General features: G+C 39.1%; 1 protein-coding gene across 1 annotated transcript; it reads left to right on the forward strand.

The window, feature by feature from the left end:
- The first annotated feature begins 428 nt into the window (after positions 1 to 428).
- LOC136251157 (uncharacterized) lies at positions 429 to 22,857 on the forward strand. The gene is made up of 4 exons (XM_066043549.1): positions 429 to 656; positions 10,554 to 10,614; positions 19,402 to 19,563; positions 22,534 to 22,857. The coding sequence occupies exons 1-4, from the start codon at positions 546 to 548 to the stop codon at positions 22,758 to 22,760; spliced, it is 561 nt and encodes a 186-aa protein (XP_065899621.1). The 5' UTR covers positions 429 to 545; the 3' UTR covers positions 22,761 to 22,857.
- Positions 22,858 to 23,266: the final 409 nt, after the last annotated feature.

A 23,266-nucleotide genomic window follows, 5' to 3' on the forward strand; every position in this document is an offset into this window, starting at 1 on the left:
TGGTACGGAAAATCGTACCGTACGCGTATGGTATGTATACGCGTATGGTACATACCATACGCGTACGGTACAAAATACGCATATGGTATAGAACATCCCCAATGCTATAGAGTCCCCAATGCTATAGAGTCCCCAGACCTTTCCTATCTGCGAAGGGGCGGCCGCGCCAGACTAGTATTCCCCCACCACCCCACGGGGGGGGGGGGGGGGGGGGCATAAAATTGACAAGTGCATTTCGGGTGGAGCCAATGATGGCTTGCAATCGTTGTTCGCATGAACGTCTTCGAGGTGAGTAATACTGTAAGTTATACATGTTGAGACCCATTATAACTTCTCGCGGGTAGGTTAATCAAGATCACATGATCGTTGCTAAGCAACGTTTAGGGCTTCAACCCGCATGTGTGGTGATCACGTGATACGCGTTTTTTCGTATTGGTATAAATTTGTCGATTGAACACGTTTCTGAGATCGGTGAAGTTGGATTCATATTAAAGTTAACAACTCTTGATCTCTGTGAAGTTCATGTAGTCTACCCCTCGTTCACTATGTACATTGTCACTTGGCTGGTTGTTGTTCTGGGAGCTACACAGTTTGCTTTTGCTACTGACACTGTTCCAGAGCTGCAATTTGCTCGCTACGTTGGAAGGTGGTATGAGGTAACTTCATATTAAATGTGTTTTAGTAATATCTTGTGTCATAGATGTACTAGAGCACAAGGGGACCACACTTGCACAAGACTTTCGATCGTCAAAATTAGGCTTTGATTGCTTGACTTCACGTCCTCGAGTCTTGATCGTCTACCGTAAAGGCCTAGCAAATTCCCGTGGTGCTAGCCTAAATGGCTTTCACAGGTGCTTGATCGCCACTTTTGCGGACATTTTGATCGCCACTTTTGCGAACATTTTGATCGCTTGATTCGTAGTAAAAAAAGGCCCCTTGATCGCTTGATTGAAACTTGATCCTGGTAGAGCTTCAACAGACAGTATTACTGAGTATAGAAGTGACTACCCCCAGCATTGTTAAATTGTACTCATTCAATGGTTCTCTCTGAGGGTTGGCAATGAAAAAAAAACCTCTATGAAATGAACCACTTCTAACTTTACAATACAAAAATGTGATCAAACCCAGAAACCCGTTGTCCATTATCTTACAGAGTACAATTTACAAGTGTGTGCGTTGATTGTCACAAAGGCTATGGGATGGCATCCACAGGTTTGCTCCACTATCCCCTCCTTTAATTAAGAGCATGTCCTCATGTACATTACCAATCAACACTGTCCTCAGCACCATCACAATACCAAAGGGATCTGTGGTGATTAGTCCTAAGGGGATATCATGTTCCTTGTAAAGCTGTATCGTCTTTCTTGGTCTGTTTCCTCTGTTATCACCCACAATGTGAAGATTTGTTCCTGGGTGCAGTGTTGGAGAGGTCAGGGTCTGAATTTGTTGATGGTGAATTTGTGACTGTTTGATCTTCTTGTAGAGTGTTCCTTGCTAGGTAAGATTGAAATGTGCTACCTTGCGCTTTTGCCTGCCCCTATAGTACAGCAGTGTAGCCCCCAAAATTGGCAATATTGTGCACTTTTTCATAAAGCCATGAAACTTTCCACATAAATAGTGCTCCTCATGACATGTAATTTTAGATATAGTGCCATCGCTGATTTGACCTTTGGTGACCTTTACAGCAATTTTTGTACAGAAAATTGATCATTTTTGTCTTTAACTCCCTGAGGCAGTAATTAACTTGTTAAAACATAGTACCAAACAAAAGATCTTGCTGATAAAAACAGCTTGGTTTTTATTTGAAGTCAATAGGTGATTTCATTACAAAGTTATGATCATATTTATTAGCTGCAAAATTTGATATAATTTACCTGCCCTCGAGGTGTGAATTACCTGTGGGTAGATAATTATGCATAAATTTATCAAATTTTGCAGCTAATAAATATGATCATAACTTTGTAATAAAATCACCTATTGACTTCAAATAAAAATCAAGTTGTTTCTATCAGCAAGATCTTTTGCTTGGTACCATGTTCTAACAAGTTAATTACTGCCTCAGGGAGTTAAAGACAAAAATGATCAATTTTCTGTACAAAAATGGCTGTAAAGGTCACCAAAGGTCAAGGTACTATATCTAAAAGTACATGTATTGAGGAATACTATTTATGTGGAAAGTTTCATGTTTTATGAAAAAGTGAACGATTTTTTGGTTGTGCCACTATACTACTAGGATCTTGAATTCGGTATACCACCAAGCCTAGCTTCTTCACTGCTTTGTGTGGACCTGTACAAGAACAATACAACTTATGGGCATCACCTCTTGGTTTTGTAGCCTCACTAAATCACTTATGAACTCTTTCATCATACACATCTTTCTGCTTGTAACTGCATCCTGTAAAGACTGACCGAGGGTCCACACATATTGGTTAGCATTTCTGATCTCACTCACAGGGGTCCTGAACATCAGGTCTAGGGGAATCCTGGTTTGTCTTCCAAACATATATCGATTCCTGTTCACTGGTGTTGTGCACAAAATAGATTTGAGGTGAATTATCCTCCCAGTCTCATCCTATGTACGTCATTCACTACTGTGGCCAGAGTTGGGGGTAAAGCGTTACATAATAATATTACTTTTACAGTAACGAGTAATATAATGCATTACATGACAAAGTAGCGAGTAACATGTAACGGATATTGCATCCGGAAATTGTAATGAATGTGTAACACATTACTTCCTTTTAAGGTGCATTGTATCTAGGCACATGGTGGTTGATTGCATTTTAGGCAGATAGCAGATAGCGTTATAGGCATGAACAAAGAATGATAATGTATGGGGAGTGCCCTTGAGGCCAAGATACAACAACAAAGTATGTATTTGTGGCTGAACTACACCAGAGAAACACATGTCTCGCTTGTGTCACTTGTAGTTGTAGGCTGGTAGCTTGTATTTAGAAGGTTGGGCTTACTTTATAGTTAGTAACAAACAAATGTAATATGTAATATTATTACTAGTTACAGCCCTCAGAGTAGCTAGTAATATGTGATTTACTTGTTTCAGTAAGTAATATGTAACCATCGCGAGCTACATCGCGTAAAAGTAACGAATAACTAGTTACACTTTTAGTGTAACAACCCCAACTTTGACTGTGGCCAACATAGAGATGATGGTATGGTTTAGTCTCTCCACAAGTCCATCTGACTGGGGATGGTAAGGAGTTGTATGGGTTTTCCTAATCCAGAGGATCTTGCTCAGCTCCTTATCTCCAATTCAAACTGAGACCTCATGTCTGAATGTAATTGGTCTGGTATAGAAAATCAACAAAGCATATTGTCTATGAAGGTATTAGCTACTGTTACTGCTCCCTGATTTGGGATTGCAAATAGTAAGAAGCTACAAGGATATAATCATTTGTTTTCGCTTTTGCTGGATGGAAATGGTCCCATTATATCTGTGGCTACAGTCTGCAGGGGGTAGCCAGCTCTGATGTTTTGTAGTGGCCCTCACCTATGTTGTGATGGGTTCTTCCTAGCAGCACAGCTTTGGCACAAGCAACACCATTCTCATGCATTGGAGGAGTAGCCAGGCCAGTAGAATCTCTCCTTGAGGTGCTTAAAGGTTTTGTTATCCCACAAAACATTCCCTCATGTGCCTCCTGCAAAATGTGATCTCTTTTTCTGAGACCTTGGAACAACGAGTTGTTGGTGGAAGCTCTGCACTGGTCTTCAACCTTCTGGCATAGTTGGCCATCTTGGACAAGCAGTTGCTCCCAGTACTGATACAATTGGCGTGCCTCATGACTCATCCCTGCTAGTGTTTTTGTCTGGCCGTTGATTTACCTGTCGGAGAATGGGGCCAAGTGTGTCATCATTCAACTGTGTCATGTACATTCCTTTACTTCCTGAATGGTGGGTGCATTTGCCACTGGGAGGGATGTTAAACTGTCTTCTGCTGAGCTGAGTGCTTGTGTTGTGGTGTTGGCAAGTAGGGCACTCACTAGTCAACTCTGGGTGATCAGTCATACCCAAGTCTACATCAAAACCATATATATGCTAATAATTGTTCCTGCCCATTTTTATGGATATGAGCAAAAATCTGTCAAAATTTATGACATGACTATATCCCAAGCAGAAGGTATTTACTCTACTAAACTCACCATTTAAAACTAGACCATCTCCATCCCCTGAAGTACAAGTTAATCTAAAGAGGGTTGAATTTTTCATTGCTAAGCAGGCAAAGGAGGAGGGTTTACCTTTTAGAATTTTGCCAGCATGTTGAAACATCTATTTTGCTGTCAGTTAGTAGCTCATTCAAAATGGGAGTCAGGTACTAGTTTGTGGTTAGCAGTTCATTAGGAAATTGAGTAGTACCCGTATATATATGGCAAGCATTATATTTGGTGAATTAGGGAATAAAGTATACAAATAGAAAATTTGGTGAATAGCTGCTTCTCCATAGGAAAAGTATATCGGTGGGGTCTTGTTTTGATGAATACCACTAAATTAAAGTCCTTGCCAATCATACAGTACTTCATTAGGGATTCAGCCAGGTAGAAGTTCATTAGGATTAGGGTTCAGCTTACTAGAAAGTGGTATACTGATGTCTTATGAACTTGAAGTGGCAGTTGGGTTGCATCTAAGAGAGTTGTGGCTAACCACCAATCAGCAAATTACACCCACCATTTTCCTTAAGATGCAGGCAACTAACATCTTTTTTGAAACACTATTTCACATGGACACCCAAAATTGTGGTTTAATAACCCACATTTAACCCAGTTTCTGCTCACAAACAATCATCAGATGACGATGTCATAATTGTCTTCTAAAGGGCTCTGTCTCAAAACATCTTATGCACAGATTATTTAAGCAGCGTCATACAATATCACTGTATCATATTATGTACATATGAACAAAAGTGGTGTCAAATTACATTAGAGTCGCTATGGAAAACAAGCTTACTTTAGTGAGAAGCCAGGCAGTGCCTAAAGACCACTAATGTGTAGCAGTGCTATCAGAAGCCAGCCTTGATGCACACACTAATACCTGATGTGATATCCTGCTTGTATGGGTGTCTCATTGTATTTCTTGTTCAGTTCACTCCAAATTGATATCTTGTTTTCTATCCACTGCCCACATGGTTATTCTAGCAGTAAATTAACTGAATAGTCCATTTCCACGCAAGCTAAAGTATTCATGGTATGGTAATGAATACTAATTTATTACACGTTGTGCAACATCCGGTGTCCTTTGGGAGGCCTTAAAATGTATTGAAACCTATGGGACTAAGGTCTTTAAACTTCACGGGAGTCCAAACCATACCGTTTATTCTTATTATAAGAACGTACTTTTATAGCAGCCACTATACTACAACGATGACGTGAAAATTGGAAAGATATGCTTGTTGTGATCGAGAAATCAGCGATCTTGTGTCAAATGGTAGTGATATCTTAAGTTTTAAAGGCTGCATCTTTCCTAAAGTGAGGTAGTTTTACTCTTATAAGTATAGAGGATCATTAGGCAACAAAACATGCCCACTAAACCTACTGTAGCGGGTGAAATAATCGCCTAGTATTGATAGAATCACAGCGATGAAAGATCGCCTATTTCAGCGATAAAATTTTGCATAGCGTTGTTCCCAGCCTTGTAGAAACGTAGTAACAAAGTTTATCTCACTAAGTAGACTTTCTAGATGCTGAAAACAAAGTTACTAGAGTCTTCTGCCATGCTAAAGTCGTTTCTTTCCGCTTTACAACACAGCAAATCTTCACAAACTATATACCATCGTGATGCTAACAATCTGAAGATTACAATTTCGTTCTCATAATAAGAATAAACGGTACAGTTTAGGTTCCCATGAAGATTTCTTACCTCACCCCCATAGGCTTCAATACATTTTAAAGGACACCGGATGTTGTGCAATCGCAATTATTAACCACCACATTCCTTAGCCATTTGAGCGGATTCTTGCTAACATTAAAGTCCATGGAAAACAGTAAAGCCTTACAAGAAGCCAAAAAGTGCACCACTTACACAATACTCTGGTAGCACACCTATAGACCACTAATCAGAAGTCATCCTTGATGTGATGTTCTACTTGCATGGGCACCTCATTGTATTTCTTGTTCAGTTCACTCCAAATTGATGTCCTGTTTCTCATTCGCTGCCCACATGGTTATTCTAGCAGTAAATGAATTGGAGCTAGCTGTAGTCCAGATTCTTGCAGGGTGGCATAATGCCAACTAGTAAGTGATTTTGTGATGTAGTTTGTGATGGAGGGACATTTAATGCATTTCTGTGTATTACAACATATTAAGTTGGATTAGAGACCAAAGAATAAAACAGTAGGAAACAAGGGAATAACAAAAGGTAAGGAAGGTTGCTCATACCTACAGATATACTAATGGACATTTTAATCCCTGTACTTCAGTCTATAAACTGTGACTGAATTAGGGATCAAATGTCCATTGGTATATCTGCAACTGCACATGACAGATCATTTTTAGTACACTGTTCTGAGCACTGTTCTAGTTATATAGTAAGATGCTGGAACTAGCATCTTTGAAGTATAGCTAAAGAGGTAATAAAATGATGCAATAGAAACTGAAGGTTTCTATGCATCATTCTTACATGTCTTCTGAAGTGGCTTATACTTTAAAAAAAAAAACACCTTTTCAAAAGGTCACTTTAAAACCAAATCATATCTGGGTTGAACCTCGAAGTCATATAATGTCATAAGCAGGTACAACCCTAGGGTTGAACTGGTTTAAGTGAGTTGCAGTTTTACATATTAGAGTAGGTTCTCTATTCTCAGACAACTCTCTGTATACAAGTTACAGGTTTTGGCAAATTGAATTTGTCATTTTTGCGATTGAATCCATCACTATTCCAAATTGAATTTGTCCTGTTGGCAATGAATTCATCCTGGCAATTGAATCAGTTGCTTTGGCATTAGAATTCATCCATAACAAGATTAGCACCTGGTGAAAACACAAAAACAAGATGTAGCAGCTGCTCTTGTTCAGGTACAACTGTAGTAAACTACTCTTATAATTCTTCATTAATTATTATTTAAATAGCTACATAACATTCTAATGCAACAGACTACAGGAAAGAATTCATAATAATATAAAGGGGCTCTTGCTACAGGTATTGAAATGAGGGAAAGGGACAATGGGAGTAGTAGGGAAGGGTGTTAATGGGGAGGTGCAGTGATTGGTAACTAATACCCTTGAAGCAATTGGTGAAGGAGTTGACAGTGCGGAAGCCAGAAATACACTGTGCTGGGTAACTGAAATCATTCCAGTAATTTTTCTGCTACAACCTCTTCAGCAACTTTTGCAACTGTGCTTGCCATTGGCAGTGGATGTGGTCATTTGTTGACAAGCTAATTAATATGCCAGACAGCTCTATCAGCTTCGTGTACAGCCTTCAATTACCTAAAATGTAACACCCCATGGCAAAAATGAGCGGTTGGTTCCTTGGAGGCAGTTTAGAGTGGCGAGTACCCGATAACCCATGTACATAGTTAAAAATATTGGATCAGAGTAGGGATTGTTTGTTTTACTGTGTCTGTGCAAGATAGTAAGTGAAATTATCAAAGAAAATCTAGGCACTATCTCCCATCCTATCTTGAAATACCGGGGTGTTTAATAGTACTGTTCTACTGAAATAACTTGTTAACTGCGCTAGATAGGCTTTTCATTAGAACATGGTATATATGCGTTCTTTACACTTTGCTGAATCATATTTCCAATCCACAGAAACATTTTAAAAATATCGATCCATAGAACTGTGGAGATTAGGACACACGACAGTGTGCTGTGCAGCCAAAGAGAAAGCCAATGCATCCAGGCATGTGACAGACAAGTGTGTGTATATATATATATACAGGAACCAAGAAAACATGACTTTCACGTAATTGTACCTTGATAATGGCTAAAGAGAAATAGCCCATTTTTCCTGTGAAATATTCCTCGGGATGGAACATCTTTCATACCAAATTTGATAGTTAAACCGGTGCAGCTGTCTGAAATACATGCCTTCAAAGTTTGTCTTATTTTATTTTTAGCTTAAAATCAGTCTGTAGATAGGCTAACCATCGTAGAACAAACCTTTTGTGATTGTAATGACTGGGAGTTTTAGCTAAGGAAAGCAAAAGCCACATATGCGAAACAAGCTCGATTGAGATACTCTAATAGAGCAGTCAATGAAAAGTTTTTTTACAACGTGCATAAAAAATGTTGAAAAAATATTTCCAAGGTTTGACATGACTTCCACTCCTACATTCCCAAACCCTTTACCACTCAGCCACCATTGTCAGTTACTCATGTCATTTTATTTGTACCTTTTACATGAAAGTTCTGGTTTACTATACCAGAATGGTATTGCTTTATAATTTCATAGATCTATCAATGGAAATTCTGTGTGCTTTGTATTAGAAGTGCTCAGGAAAAAATGTGTGCTCTATCAGAGTGCTATAAAATATTAACAAATAGTTGAATAAGATAGACTACATATGAAATAGATGTAACAATCATGAGATCGAGAAACTCTAATTGAACAGTCGATGATTATAGATAGTGCGATTTGTTGTCGTGCTTACCAGCTTAACTGTCTATGCAAAGTAGTCGAATTTTCTTGCACATATCAGTAAACTATCAAGGTGCTTGCATATACAGATGCAAAAAGAATTGATATCTTATCAAGCTGTGACAAAGGGGTGCATGTGGCTTTCCAAAAATAGGCTAGCATGAAAAAGATATCAAAGGCGGTGGCCAAGAAATGGCTGCAATTATGTTATAACGTCAATTGCTTTGTTACATGATGTTGGCAGCCAAGAAATGGCTGCAATTGCTTTACAAAGTAGTTGACATTGGTGTAGCTATGTGAAGGCATAATATTATGACATCATTTATACCGGTTGGCTTTCATTCCCAACCAACTGGTCTTGCACTTCAGTAACTGCTCAAGGGGCCAGTAAGATGATACTCCACACAACCTCTTAAATGAACACCCCTAAGATGTGCAACAGGTAGCTAGTTTAAACAAATGGACAGACATGCACAGTGTCAAGGAATTTGTGCCAAAAAGCTGAACTAATGCAAATCTTAGATGAGTCCTTTACTGTAGAGAAGTGTATAACTGTCTATACAGAAATGTCACTGCAATGAAATCCATCCACAAAAGTAAGCGTGATACGCTGCACCTCAGTTTCCTACCAATTGCATAGAAACATCAAAACAAAACCGAATTAACCACTTCTTCTAGCAGCATGGTCTTTTGCTACATAAATTCACTCTTTAACAAGTAGACAATGAAATAGTCAATAGTTTTGCTGCATCAACCAGCTAGGACATGGAGTGCATAGAAACAATTTTAGAATGTACGATTGCTATTGGAGTACTAGCCTATCCCAGGTAACAAATATATAATCTATGCCCTATCAGAGCAACTACCTCTCCAAAACAACACCTAAATTTTGACCGATGGCAGGTAAAAAATATCTAATCCAAAACAGCTAAGCTGTGAAAAAAGGTGTGGCTTAGGTTAGTATGAGAAAGATGTAATATCAAAGGAGGTGGCCAAGAAATGGCTGCAATGATATTATAATGTCAATTACTTTGTTGCAATTGAAATATTTTGGCAGCCAAGCAACAAATTTGTTTGCCAAAGTGAGGGGATTGAATTTCCAAAACCTGTATGGAGCCAAAACCAAACAACTATGATAAAGTTTCTAATAGACTGGTCACCATTATGAATGGAATCTGAACCCAGGAACCTCCAGACCTAAGTACACCAGGAGTCATATACTGAACCATTGCTGCCAGCTGTCCATCCTCACCAATGAAAGTTTTGGTCTAAAGGTTTTAGTAAGTAGTAAAAGGCTCTAGAAATGATAAAAAAGCGTAAGTGAGAATTGTAAAAGTCTGTTTGAGCAACTGAATGAAAAATATCCTGCAAAGCAGGCTTTGGGGTTTGCTAATGTAGTTACAACTATAATGTTCACGTTGAGCTGAACCCTTAAAAACAGTTAATAACTCATGGATGCAATTACACACGATCCTGAAATTTGGCTCATTTGTAGTACTGCTTGACCCGCTAAAAATATTTCAAAATCTTTTTGTTCAAATGTTTGACATAATATTTATGGCCGATCAAAATTTTCACAATACATTTCCTATGGGGAAGCCATATAAATACAATGTCCATTACAGCCCTTTCCCAAACTTGTAATGGAGCCAAACTGTACGTGTCTGTTGCTGACACCTTTGCTGTTACCAATAATCATCTGGTTGGCTGAAATGTTAACTCTGTTGAGAAAAAATCCACTTTTAATTTTTAGCCATTTTTCAGGATTCAGCTCAACGTGAACATACTATAACCTTCATAAAATCTTAGATAGCAAGTAGCTGCAGTGATCTTCACATATCTCTTTTTACATTAATTTTGTTAAAAGGATGCACCCATTTTCACAGCTCCGGTTTAGATTTAACTCTTACTGCTACCATAAAATTTTATGTTATTTATTTCATGCTGTACTTCTCTGTACACAGGTATATGCTGACCGCTACTCAAATATGATCCATGGGAAGTGTATGTGTGCTCTTACCGATAGTAAGTTGTACATCAGTGATTGTGTGTTGTTGTTGTGTGTGTGTGTGTGTGCGTGCGTGCGTGCGTGCGTGCGTGCGTGCGTGCGTGCTTGCGTGTGTGTGTGTGTGTGTGTGTGTGTGAGATGCCAGGAGCTTATGAGCTGCCGAAAGTGGCGAAGGAGCATGAAACTCGGTTCCATCACAATACAAATTACGTCACGTTTTTGATTAAATTGCTACGAGTATCACGCACAATTAGTATACGTCGTCGATTAGTGAGATTTTGCTTTCTTTATATGGAAACTAGTCGCTAATGAACTTGTATTTTGATGGCACCCAGCCCTAAGTTTCATGCTCCTTTGCCACCTTCGGTGGCTCATAAGCTCCTGGTGATGTGCATAGGTTTAGAGCTGGAGCCTAGAAATAAGCCCTATTTCAAATGGTGTCACATAAATTTTCTAGTTTGGGGACTCCTATTTTTGAGTATTGTTACCAATGGCAATTGAGATTCAAGATTTGTATTGTGACTAACAAACAAGATATCGCAATGAGACCTACCATAATAATATATCTATAGTATTTGTACTCAACTTGGGAAACCAGCTGAAAATTTTAACCCAGCGTTACAGAATGAACTTTATACCCTCATAACCATAACTATACCTGCTAGTTTTAGGGTGACATCTTCTTTCAAGATTGAGTAGCCAATTGATTCATATTATGCCCCATTAGAAGGCCTATACTGGAATATGCAGTTACATATACAGTGTGGTCACCACATTTACACCATCAGATAAACAAGATGGAAAAAGTGCAACAGAGTTCAACTTGCTTTGTTATGAATGACTTTTTGTATTCAGTGTAAATAACTTGTTAAATCAACTTAAGTGGCCATCACTTGAGAAAAATTTTTAAAGCTAACAATGTTCTACAAAATGTTGCATAGACTGGCTGAGACCAGAGGAGGGTGGACACGATATAAGCGCTAATAAAAAGTATTACGTTTAATTGAATATTTCTAATACCAAGACTAAAATGAAGTGATTAAAACTATTTAGCAACAGCCACACTAATTTATCTTGTGCTTCTTGTGACAAACGGAAGAAAATGAGTACAAAGGTATCCTATTTCCTGCTTGATTCTCCATGAGGACACGCTAGCAGCGTCTGCTTTCCTTTCTTTAATTCCATGGGAGTGAGCATAGGAGGCACATAATACCTTCTTCGACAATTTTTGGGTTCGAGTACAAGCTTATAAGATGTCTCTAGAGTGCAACGCATCAATTCCACCGACAAACTTACTGCACACGTGATCCTCTATAAATTCAAGAGCGATTTATGTGCTGGAAATAGCGGGGAAGAGTGGGGCAGACCAGCGAAATATACTAAACATCCAGCACACTTTCGATTGGTACTTATTTAAACTTTGCTGAAGGCTTAGTTATACTTTTAATACAAATGTATGCGCTCAAGTGCGCGTGTCCACCCTCCTCTGGGCTGAGACTTCTATAACTTTCACATCCCAATTATTGACAACCCGTGGACACAATCAGCGTTTTGCAATTCCTTTCTCTGAAACTGAATCCTGATTTTTACCCACAACCATCAAATTATGGAATGAATTACCCCAATCAATAGTTGCACTGGACTACCTTAACCAATTTAAAGATGATTTATCGGCTCACCTCTTCCCCACTGACTATAGCTACTAACTGACAGTGTATAATTATCTGTGTTTTTATACTCATCCTGTGAGTTTTATACAGTAATAACAATATGTAGAACTCATGCTTGGATACGTATGTTAGAATTCCTCAAATCCATTTGCAATTTTTGGGATATTTAGTGGTCAACAAGCAAACTGACTGCTCTATTAGAGTACATTGATTTGTGTACAGAATTTGAACAGCTGAAAAGAGCAAATATATATACATCACTGATGGAATAACACAAGGGCTTGAAATTTGGCTCATTTGTATAGCTAATTGATCCACTACAAATGTCAAATATTTCCCCATATGTGAGACAAAACCAAGCTTCCACACACATCCAATTCTTAGACTTTGACCAACTGTAACTTGACCTGCCAGCATGCTATTAATCTGAAATTTTCACACAATGCTTCCATAACATTACAAAATGACAAATGAAATACTATAGAAGAAGATGGCATATGTACAGTACCATCGTAGGATTTGCAACAGCGACATCATTGCAAACAATGCTGAATAAACAAAATTTTAGCAATCTATTGGAAGCATTTCAGTTCATCACACTTATGTGCTTGCTTGACTAATAATGTCTAGGTGCCATGAAGGTATTGTGAGGCTGGTTTCTGCTCAGTAATTTTTTTTGAGAAAATGCAAGCCTCCATGATTCCTACACAGTACAACCATACTGTATGATGAAGTCACTGTTGCAAATCCCAATATGGAGCTGTATATAGGCATACCCTTCGTATCCTTCAACCCTTTAAAAGATAATGAAAAATTATTATAACTATCAGAAGGAATAAAGATGGGAAAATCCAGGGGGGTACACAGACAACAGTAGACAGCAATGTTCCAAACACTGTTTCCAACTGCCCTGGCCCCATCCACCCTTGCTCCAACACTAAAAAGACAACCAATACTGAGATGTTTAATCTGAAGAGATATCCAGTGATGTCATTATCCTTGGTAGTATGGAGACCTTAAAACATTTGGGAGGAGTTTGGTAAGAAAGCTGGGTATTGCCACAGAAGGAAGCATTTTTGAACAAAGACTGAACCATAAGCAGATCCAGGGCCATGCACAATTGCAAGGAGTAAGTGCATCCCCCTCTAAAATATATTGACTTGACCATTCAATAGACATTAGAGCTATTTATGTTACTTTAACTTACTAAATGATTTTTAACCAAACAAAGATTGAGATAGTCTGATAGAACAGTCAAATACTCTGATAGAGATAATCTTCCAAGTGTATCCCATTAACAAATATTTCCTTAGGAGGCTAAGTATGCACATGGCATGGTGCATGCTTTTATACTGAGCAGAGTCTGTCCTTTGTATACTATCATATCGTACTGTATAGTAGGGACCACAATGAGCAGAGGCTGTCCTTTGTATACTATCATATGGTACTGTATAGTAGGGACCACAATGAGCAGAGGCTGTCCTTTGTATACTATCATACAGTACTGTATAGTAGGGACCACAATGAGCAGAGGCTGTCCTTTGTATACTATCATATAGTACTGTATAGTAGGGACCACAATGAGCAGAGGCTGTCCTTTGTATACTATCATATAGTACTGTATAGTAGGGACCACAATGAGCAGAGGCTGTCCTTTGTATACTATCATACAGTACTGTATAGTAGGGACCACAATGAGCAGAGGCTGTCCTTTGTATACTATCATATCGTACTGTATAGTAGGGACCACAATGAGCAGAGGCTGTCCTTTGTATACTATAATATGGTACTGTATAGTAGGGACCACAATGAGCAGAGGCTGTCCTTTGTATACTATCATATAGTACTGTATAGTAGGGACCACAGTGAGCAGAGGCTGTCCTTTGTATACTATCATATGGTACTGTATAGTAGGGACCACAATGAGCAGAGGCTGTCCTTTGTATACTATCATATGGTACTGTATAGTAGGGACCACAATGAGCAGAGGCTGTCCTTTGTATACTATCATACAGTACTGTATAGTAGGGACCACAATGAGCAGAGGCTGTCCTTTGTATACTATCATATGGTACTGTATAGTAGGGACCACAATGAGCAGAGGCTGTCCTTTGTATACTATCATATCGTACTGTATAGTAGGGACCACAATGAGCAGAGGCTGTCCTTTGTATACTATCATATGGTACTGTATAGTAGGGACCACAATGAGCAGAGGCTGTCCTTTGTATACTATCATACAGTACTGTATAGTAGGGACCACAATGAGCAGAGGCTGTCCTTTGTATACTATCATATAGTACTGTATAGTAGGGACCACAATGAGCAGAGGCTGTCCTTTGTATACTATCATATGGTACTGTATAGTAGGGACCACAATGAGCAGAGGCTGTCCTTTGTATACTATCATATGGTACTGTATAGTAGGGACCACAGTGAGCAGAGGCTGTCCTTTGTATACTATCATATGGTACTGTATAGTAGGGACCACAGTGAGCAGAGGCTGTCCTTTGTATACTATCATATCGTACTGTATAGTAGGGACCACAATGAGCAGAGGCTGTCCTTTGTATACTATCATATGGTACTGTATAGTAGGGACCACAGTGAGCAGAGGCTGTCCTTTGTATACTGTCATATCGTACTGTATAGTAGGGACCACAATGAGCAGAGGCTGTCCTTTGTATACTATCATATCGTACTGTATAGTAGGGACCACAATGAGCAGAGGCTGTCCTTTGTATACTATCATATGGTACTGTATAGTAGGGACCACAATGAGCAGAGGCTGTCCTTTGTATACTATCATATGGTACTGTATAGTAGGGACCACAGTGAGCAGAGGCTGTCCTTTGTATACTATCATATGGTACTGTATAGTAGGGACCACAGTGAGCAGAGGCTGTCCTTTGTATACTATCATATCGTACTGTATAGTAGGGACCACAATGAGCAGAGGCTGTCCTTTGTATACTATCATATGGTACTGTATAGTAGGGACCACAATGAGCAGAGGCTGTCCTCTGTATACTATCATATCGTACTGTATAGTAGGGACCACAATGAGCAGAGGCTGTCCTTTGTATACTATCATATAGTACTGTATAGTAGGGACCACAATGAGCAGAGGCTGTCCTTTGTATACTATCATACAGTACTGTATAGTAGGGACCACAATGAGCAGAGGCTGTCCTTTGTATACTATCATATCGTACTGTATAGTAGGGACCACAATGAGCAGAGGCTGTCCTTTGTATACTATAATATGGTACTGTATAGTAGGGACCACAATGAGCAGAGGCTGTCCTTTGTATACTATCATATAGTACTGTATAGTAGGGACCACAGTGAGCAGAGGCTGTCCTTTGTATACTATCATATGGTACTGTATAGTAGGGACCACAATGAGCAGAGGCTGTCCTTTGTATACTATCATATGGTACTGTATAGTAGGGACCACAATGAGCAGAGGCTGTCCTTTGTATACTATCATACAGTACTGTATAGTAGGGACCACAATGAGCAGAGGCTGTCCTTTGTATACTATCATATGGTACTGTATAGTAGGGACCACAATGAGCAGAGGCTGTCCTTTGTATACTATCATATCGTACTGTATAGTAGGGACCACAATGAGCAGAGGCTGTCCTTTGTATACTATCATATGGTACTGTATAGTAGGGACCACAATGAGCAGAGGCTGTCCTTTGTATACTATCATACAGTACTGTATAGTAGGGACCACAATGAGCAGAGGCTGTCCTTTGTATACTATCATATAGTACTGTATAGTAGGGACCACAATGAGCAGAGGCTGTCCTTTGTATACTATCATATGGTACTGTATAGTAGGGACCACAATGAGCAGAGGCTGTCCTTTGTATACTATCATATGGTACTGTATAGTAGGGACCACAGTGAGCAGAGGCTGTCCTTTGTATACTATCATATGGTACTGTATAGTAGGGACCACAGTGAGCAGAGGCTGTCCTTTGTATACTATCATATCGTACTGTATAGTAGGGACCACAATGAGCAGAGGCTGTCCTTTGTATACTATCATATGGTACTGTATAGTAGGGACCACAGTGAGCAGAGGCTGTCCTTTGTATACTGTCATATCGTACTGTATAGTAGGGACCACAATGAGCAGAGGCTGTCCTTTGTATACTATCATATCGTACTGTATAGTAGGGACCACAATGAGCAGAGGCTGTCCTTTGTATACTATCATATGGTACTGTATAGTAGGGACCACAATGAGCAGAGGCTGTCCTTTGTATACTATCATATGGTACTGTATAGTAGGGACCACAGTGAGCAGAGGCTGTCCTTTGTATACTATCATATGGTACTGTATAGTAGGGACCACAGTGAGCAGAGGCTGTCCTTTGTATACTATCATATCGTACTGTATAGTAGGGACCACAATGAGCAGAGGCTGTCCTTTGTATACTATCATATGGTACTGTATAGTAGGGACCACAGTGAGCAGAGGCTGTCCTTTGTATACTGTCATATCGTACTGTATAGTAGGGACCACAATGAGCAGAGGCTGTCCTTTGTATACTATCATACAGTACTGTATAGTAGGGACCACAATGAGCAGAGGCTGTCCTTTGTATACTATCATATAGTACTGTATAGTAGGGACCACAATGAGCAGAGGCTGTCCTTTGTATACTATCATACTGTACTGTATAGTAGGGACCACAATGAGCAGAGGCTGTCCTTTGTATACTATCATATAGTACTGTATAGTAGGGACCACAATGAGCAGAGGCTGTCCTTTGTATACTATCATATGGTACTGTATAGTAGGGACCACAATGAGCAGAGGCTATCCTTTGTATACTATCATACAGTACTGTATAGTAGGGACCACAATGAGCAGAGGCTGTCCTTTGTATACTATCATATAGTACTGTATAGTAGGGACCACAATGAGCAGAGGCTGTCCTTTGTATACTATCATATAGTACTGTATAGTAGGGACCACAGTGAGCAGAGGCTGTCCTTTGTATACTATCATATCGTACTGTATAGTAGGGACCACAATGAGCAGAGGCTGTCCTTTGTATACTATCATATCGTACTGTATAGTAGGGACCACAATGAGCAGAGGCTGTCCTTTGTATACTATCATACAGTACTGTATAGTAGGGACCACAATGAGCAGAGGCTGTCCTTTGTATACTATCATATGGTACTGTATAGTAGGGACCACAATGAGCAGAGGCTGTCCTTTGTATACTATCATATGGTACTGTATAGTAGGGACCACAATGAGCAGAGGCTGTCCTTTGTATACTATCATATAGTACTGTATAGTAGGGACCACAATGAGCAGAGGCTGTCCTTTGTATACTATCATATCGTACTGTATAGTAGGGACCACAATGAGCAGAGGCTGTCCTTTGTATACTATCATACGGTACTGTATAGTAGGGACCACAATGAGCAGAGGCTGTCCTTTGTATACTATCATATGGTACTGTATAGTAGGGACCACAATGAGCAGAGGCTGTCCTTTGTATACTATCATATGGTACTGTATAGTAGGGACCACAATGAGCAGAGGCTGTCCTTTGTATACTATCATATGGTACTGTATAGTAGGGACCACAATGAGCAGAGGCTGTCCTTTGTATACTATCATATGGTACTGTATAGTAGGGACCACAATGAGCAGAGGCTGTCCTTTGTATACTATCATATAGTACTGTATAGTAGGGACCACAATGAGCAGAGGCTGTCCTTTGTATACTATCATACAGTACTGTATAGTAGGGACCACAATGAGCAGAGGCTGTCCTTTGTATGCTATCATATAGTACTGTATAGTAGGGACCACAATGAGCAGAGGCTGTCCTTTGTATACTATCATATAGTACTGTATAGTAGGGACCACAATGAGCAGAGGCTGTCCTTTGTATACTATCATATAGTACTGTATAGTAGGGACCACAATGAGCAGAGGCTGTCCTTTGTATACTATCATACAGTACTGTATAGTAGGGACCACAATGAGCAGAGGCTGTCCTTTGTATACTATCATATGGTACTGTATAGTAGGGACCACAAGGTGTGAGTGTGACCCATGAAAAAAATTATAAAATGGAATTTTCTACTGACTAACTGACTGATGCCTTCAGACAAGCGTAACTTGATAACAGCTAAGGCTACGGGCTTGATTTTTCACTGTTCGACGTCGCTTAGGCCCAAGAGGTGCCTTTTGGCATACCGCAGTACGTACAATGCATTCTTCATGGACTTACCAGTGTCCTCTTTTGTGTCTCATTCATCATTGCTGACGGCGAAAGGTGTCTATTTGACGGTAGCACGTGATGGCTTCCATTCATAACAGAAATTGTCCATATTTTCATAGTGGCTACTTTGACTGCAGAGGTGCTTTTCGAATAGTTCTTGATTTGTAATGCTGCGTAATGGGTTGAATATAGCTGACAACGAAGCATAATGGGTATCTCACTTTTCAGACAATAATTGACAACTGGGGTGCGCGGTGCCATTTTTTCTTTTGATGCGGTATGCATGGGTTTACCAGTCATAATAATTTTATTTTACAAAAAAAGTTAACAAACAAGTACACAAAAAATTGGAATTTTCAATTGGAGTAGGGACCACAGCACATCAATAAAATGTACTGAAACAAGCTGGAGTAGTGCACAATATTAAATCACAGTAAAACAATAAGAAGTGTCATATCCCTACCGTGCATTTCCATTGGGATATAACACTTCTTATTGTTTTACTGTGATTTAATATTGTGCACTACTCCAGCTAGTTTCAGTACTTTTTATCGATGTGCTATGGTTCCTACTCTAGTTGAAAATTCCAAATTTTTTTGTGTGCTTGTAAATATATGACACAAACTATATAAAGTAATTAATGGGGTTAATGATGACTACTCAGAAAGCATAATTTATTTGTATACAAACACTTCTATATATCTTTCCAAAATCTGGATCTGCCCCTGTGACCCTATCAAATTCATAACTGCAGTCCTGAATGTCAGTTTGTATTTGCCTTCCTCCTGTAAACCCTCTCAGTCTGTGTGTGTTGTGTATGTGTGTTGTGTGTGGTGATGCATTCAATTGTGTTATTCACTTACAGTTGGTCCACGGTCCAATGATTCAGTTACTATACAGAATTTTTGTCGTCTGAAGTCTCCTGATGGAAAGCTAAGTACCATCAAGGGATATATTATCAGACCTGATGATAAGGAGCAGGGTAAACTGAAGCTTCATCTCTCTGGTAACCCTGTTGGCATGAATTGTAAGTTATGGGTATATTGACAGGAAGAAAATGTGATTTTCACACATGCATAGCTCCATGATCCATTCTCAAAAGTGCATTTGTGGCTGCCCTACACCTTTGGCACCCCATGTACTAAATTTAAGCGTGCTTTATAAAAATCAAATGAATAGCTTGAAATATGGTCTACTTTAAGGATGCGTTAAGTCACATTCATTGGTGCTGTATCATACAGTACGATAGTACTGCATAGTAGGGACCAGGCGTGGCCCACAAAATGATATCACCCAAACAACAGCCACGATTTCCGAGGCACTATTGGTGAGGTAAAACTAAGTCCAAACAAGCTTTCAGATCGACCCGAAACACTTTCAACAAGTTGCTATGGAATTTTTAAAATAATCTATTTAATGGAATTTTCTACTGACTACCTGATGCCTTCAGACAAGCATAACTCGATAACGGCTAAGGCTACAGACTTGATTTTTTCACTGTTTGATATCGCTTTGGCCCAACAGGTGCCTTTTGGCATACCACAGTACATACAATGCATTCTTCATGGACTTACCAGTGTCCTCCTTTGTGTCCCATTCATCTTTGCTGACCACGTAAAGTGTCAATTTTGTGATAGCACATGATGGCTTTGCTTTGTAGCGAAGATCATTCATATTTGTCATAGTGGCTATTTTGATTGCAGAGGTGCTTTTCAAACAGTTCTTGATTTGTACTGCTGTGTAACAGGCTGAACATAGCCAACAAGGAGGCACACTGGATACTTCACTTTTCAGATGATAACTGATATAATGGAAAGCACGGAACCATTTTTTTCTTTCGGTATGCGTAGATTGTAGAGATGCTTTTCGAACAGTTCTTGATTCGAAATGCTGCATAAAGGGTTGAACATAGCTGACAACGAAGCATAATAAATACTTCACTTTTCAGACGATAATTTGGGGCACGTGGTGCCATTTCAGATGTGGTATGTAGGGCTGAGCGATACTACCGTTTTAGCGATATATCGTGATATTTTGAAAGTGTCGATATCACGATATTTTAACTATCATGATACCATGCGTGTACATTACTGTCATTAAAAAGCCATTTGTTATGCAGTACCAGGCTCAAGAATCCTTGTAAGTCATAACCTGGTTACCCCTGCAGAGAGGTGTGAACACCATAACATAACTTCAAAGCATGTGTTACAATAACTGTTACTGTAAACAAGGTTGACAGTGGCTAGTTTGATGCTTTTGAAGACTTCCTGCAGGAATACTGAGGAATACTGAGGAATACACTATGTAGCACCAGCTATGATTGACATATTTGTAAGTATCGTGAAGTATTCAGTATTGTGAATAGTGGCTTTAGTATCGATTGTGATACTAAAATGGCAGTATCGCTCAGCCCTAGTATGCGTGGGTTCACCAGTCATAATAATTATTTACGAAGAAAAGTTAGCAAACAAGTATACAGAAAAATTTGGAATTTTTAACTAGAGTAGAGACCATAGCACATTGATAAAAAGTACTGAAACAAGCTGGAGTAGTGCACGATATTAAATCACAGTAAAACAATAAGAAGTGTTATATCTCTACTGTGCATTCCATTATGGTATCTTGAGCGCAGTAGGGATATAACACTTCTTATTGTTTTACTGTGATGTAATATTGCGCACTACTCCAGTTTGTTTCAGTACTTTTTATCGATGTGCTATGGTCCCTACTCTAGTTGAAAATTCCAATTTTTTCTGTGTACTTGTGACACTTAGTGCAATGCTTAGTATAATTGCTTCCAGTCCCATTGCATGGCATTGTCACTTAGATCCTTACCAGCACCACACCACAGAGAAGTGGCTTCTAATATGCTCAATAAATAACTCTCACTTGCTAAACACAATAGCTCCATAGTCGCAAACTAAATCTTGGGGCTTTATGTAGTCACAAAACCAACACCTCAGTTGAGGAACAAGCAGTTAGCCACTTAATTTTGCCCTTGGCAGTTCAAATAGTTGAAGCTAGCAAGCTATGTTTGCAGTATGGATATGTCTCAAGTGTACTATAATAACAACTCACCTCTTGCTACTTGACACTTTTTTCACAGCTTGTCTGTTTTGGTACAGATGTCATTAACTGTGACCTAAATACAAGTGGGTGAATTAAACTGAAAGCCGTTCTTGGCTTTAAGGAAGGGCAACAAGTGGCTGGTATTAATCAACACTATAAGATGACTCCTGTCCTTGTTATAAAAGCCCTTCATGGTAACTTGGCAGTATTGGTTAGGTATATACACACCTTCAGAGCGACCCAAAACACTGCTGATGAATTACTACAGAATTTTCATTTCTTTATTTAGCAGAATTTTGTACCAACTAACTGATGCCTTCAGCCAAGCACAACTCAGCTATGGTGAATGCTACAGGTTTGATTTCTTCACTATTTGACATTGCTGACATCCTAAGTGTACCTTTTCACCTATAATGCAGCTAGAATACAAAGATTTACCTTTCTTCTCCACTATTGTTTAGGTGTTGATTCATGGGTAGCATGGTAATGGCTTCTTGTACATTGTCTGTGTAATGTCCATAGTGTCCATAGTGAGCGGATAAATTGTAGAGGAACTTCTTGTACTTTTCTTTGTTATAACAGAATAATGGACAGAACATACTTAGCTAAAAACAAAGTGAAATAGCCACTTCACTGTTTATTGATAGTCAGGGTGTGCGTTTAGTCTCATGATTACTTTTATATGAACAAGTCTGGTGTCATTCTTTCATTTGATGCAGTAGATGCTGGTTTCAGCAGTCATAAATCATGTTGCAATAAAAAGAAACAAACAAGTACCAGAAAAGCCGTGAAACAAGGGAGATGCAGTGTTACTCACTAGTAGACATTTAATCCCTACAGCAGTCATGGCTATAGTATTGACAGGCCATGTATGACTGAAGTAGAAATTATAGATATCCGGCTTTTTTTTTTTTAATGTTTCTTACAGATTGGGTCATTCAACTTGGTCCTCCAACCTACAATGGAAGCTTATACCAATACCATGTGATCACCGACGGCTCTGATCGCAACATGTTTGTGATGGTGAGAAATGTCACACTATTCAAAGAGAAGTTTGAAGCTACTGTACTCCAAAAACTGGAACAACAAGGCTTCAACAAGTCTTACAATAAACCAGTAGCAGAATATCAAGGAAATGACTGCCAGTATCCATAAAGTTATGGACAATGAAACATTTACTATAGTATGTAGACTGAATTTAATAATCACTGTTTGCAGTAGTTAATTGCTGAGAGTAAAATAATCCATTTGAGTGACAGTTCTATAGCTCCCATGCAATATTGCATAAAATTAACATCCTGGGACTAACTACTGTATAGCACAAAAAATTAGACTACTGAGTATTTTAATGAAATGCTTCAACATTTGTATTACAGAATACACTTAATGTAACATTTTAAGGGAGAATTTTTATAGTAGAGCAGCCAGCGGCGGAGGAAGTAGTTGATATGAGGGGGGGCTGGGCTGACCCAGACTTATTTCTATAGTTTGGTAAGGTGAGACCAAAAAAAAAAAAAAAAAGTCACAACCAACTGACAAGAGTTTTTCACCTCACCAGCTACCATTTCTAGTTGATAAACTACATAAAAATCCTTACATAGCTCGCTACACACTGACTACTTTATTAGAGTGACTGCTCTATTAGAGTATCTTGATCTTTA

Source organism: Dysidea avara, chromosome 3, assembly GCF_963678975.1.
Source record: "Dysidea avara chromosome 3, odDysAvar1.4, whole genome shotgun sequence".
Taxonomy (NCBI): Eukaryota; Metazoa; Porifera; class Demospongiae; order Dictyoceratida; family Dysideidae; genus Dysidea; species Dysidea avara.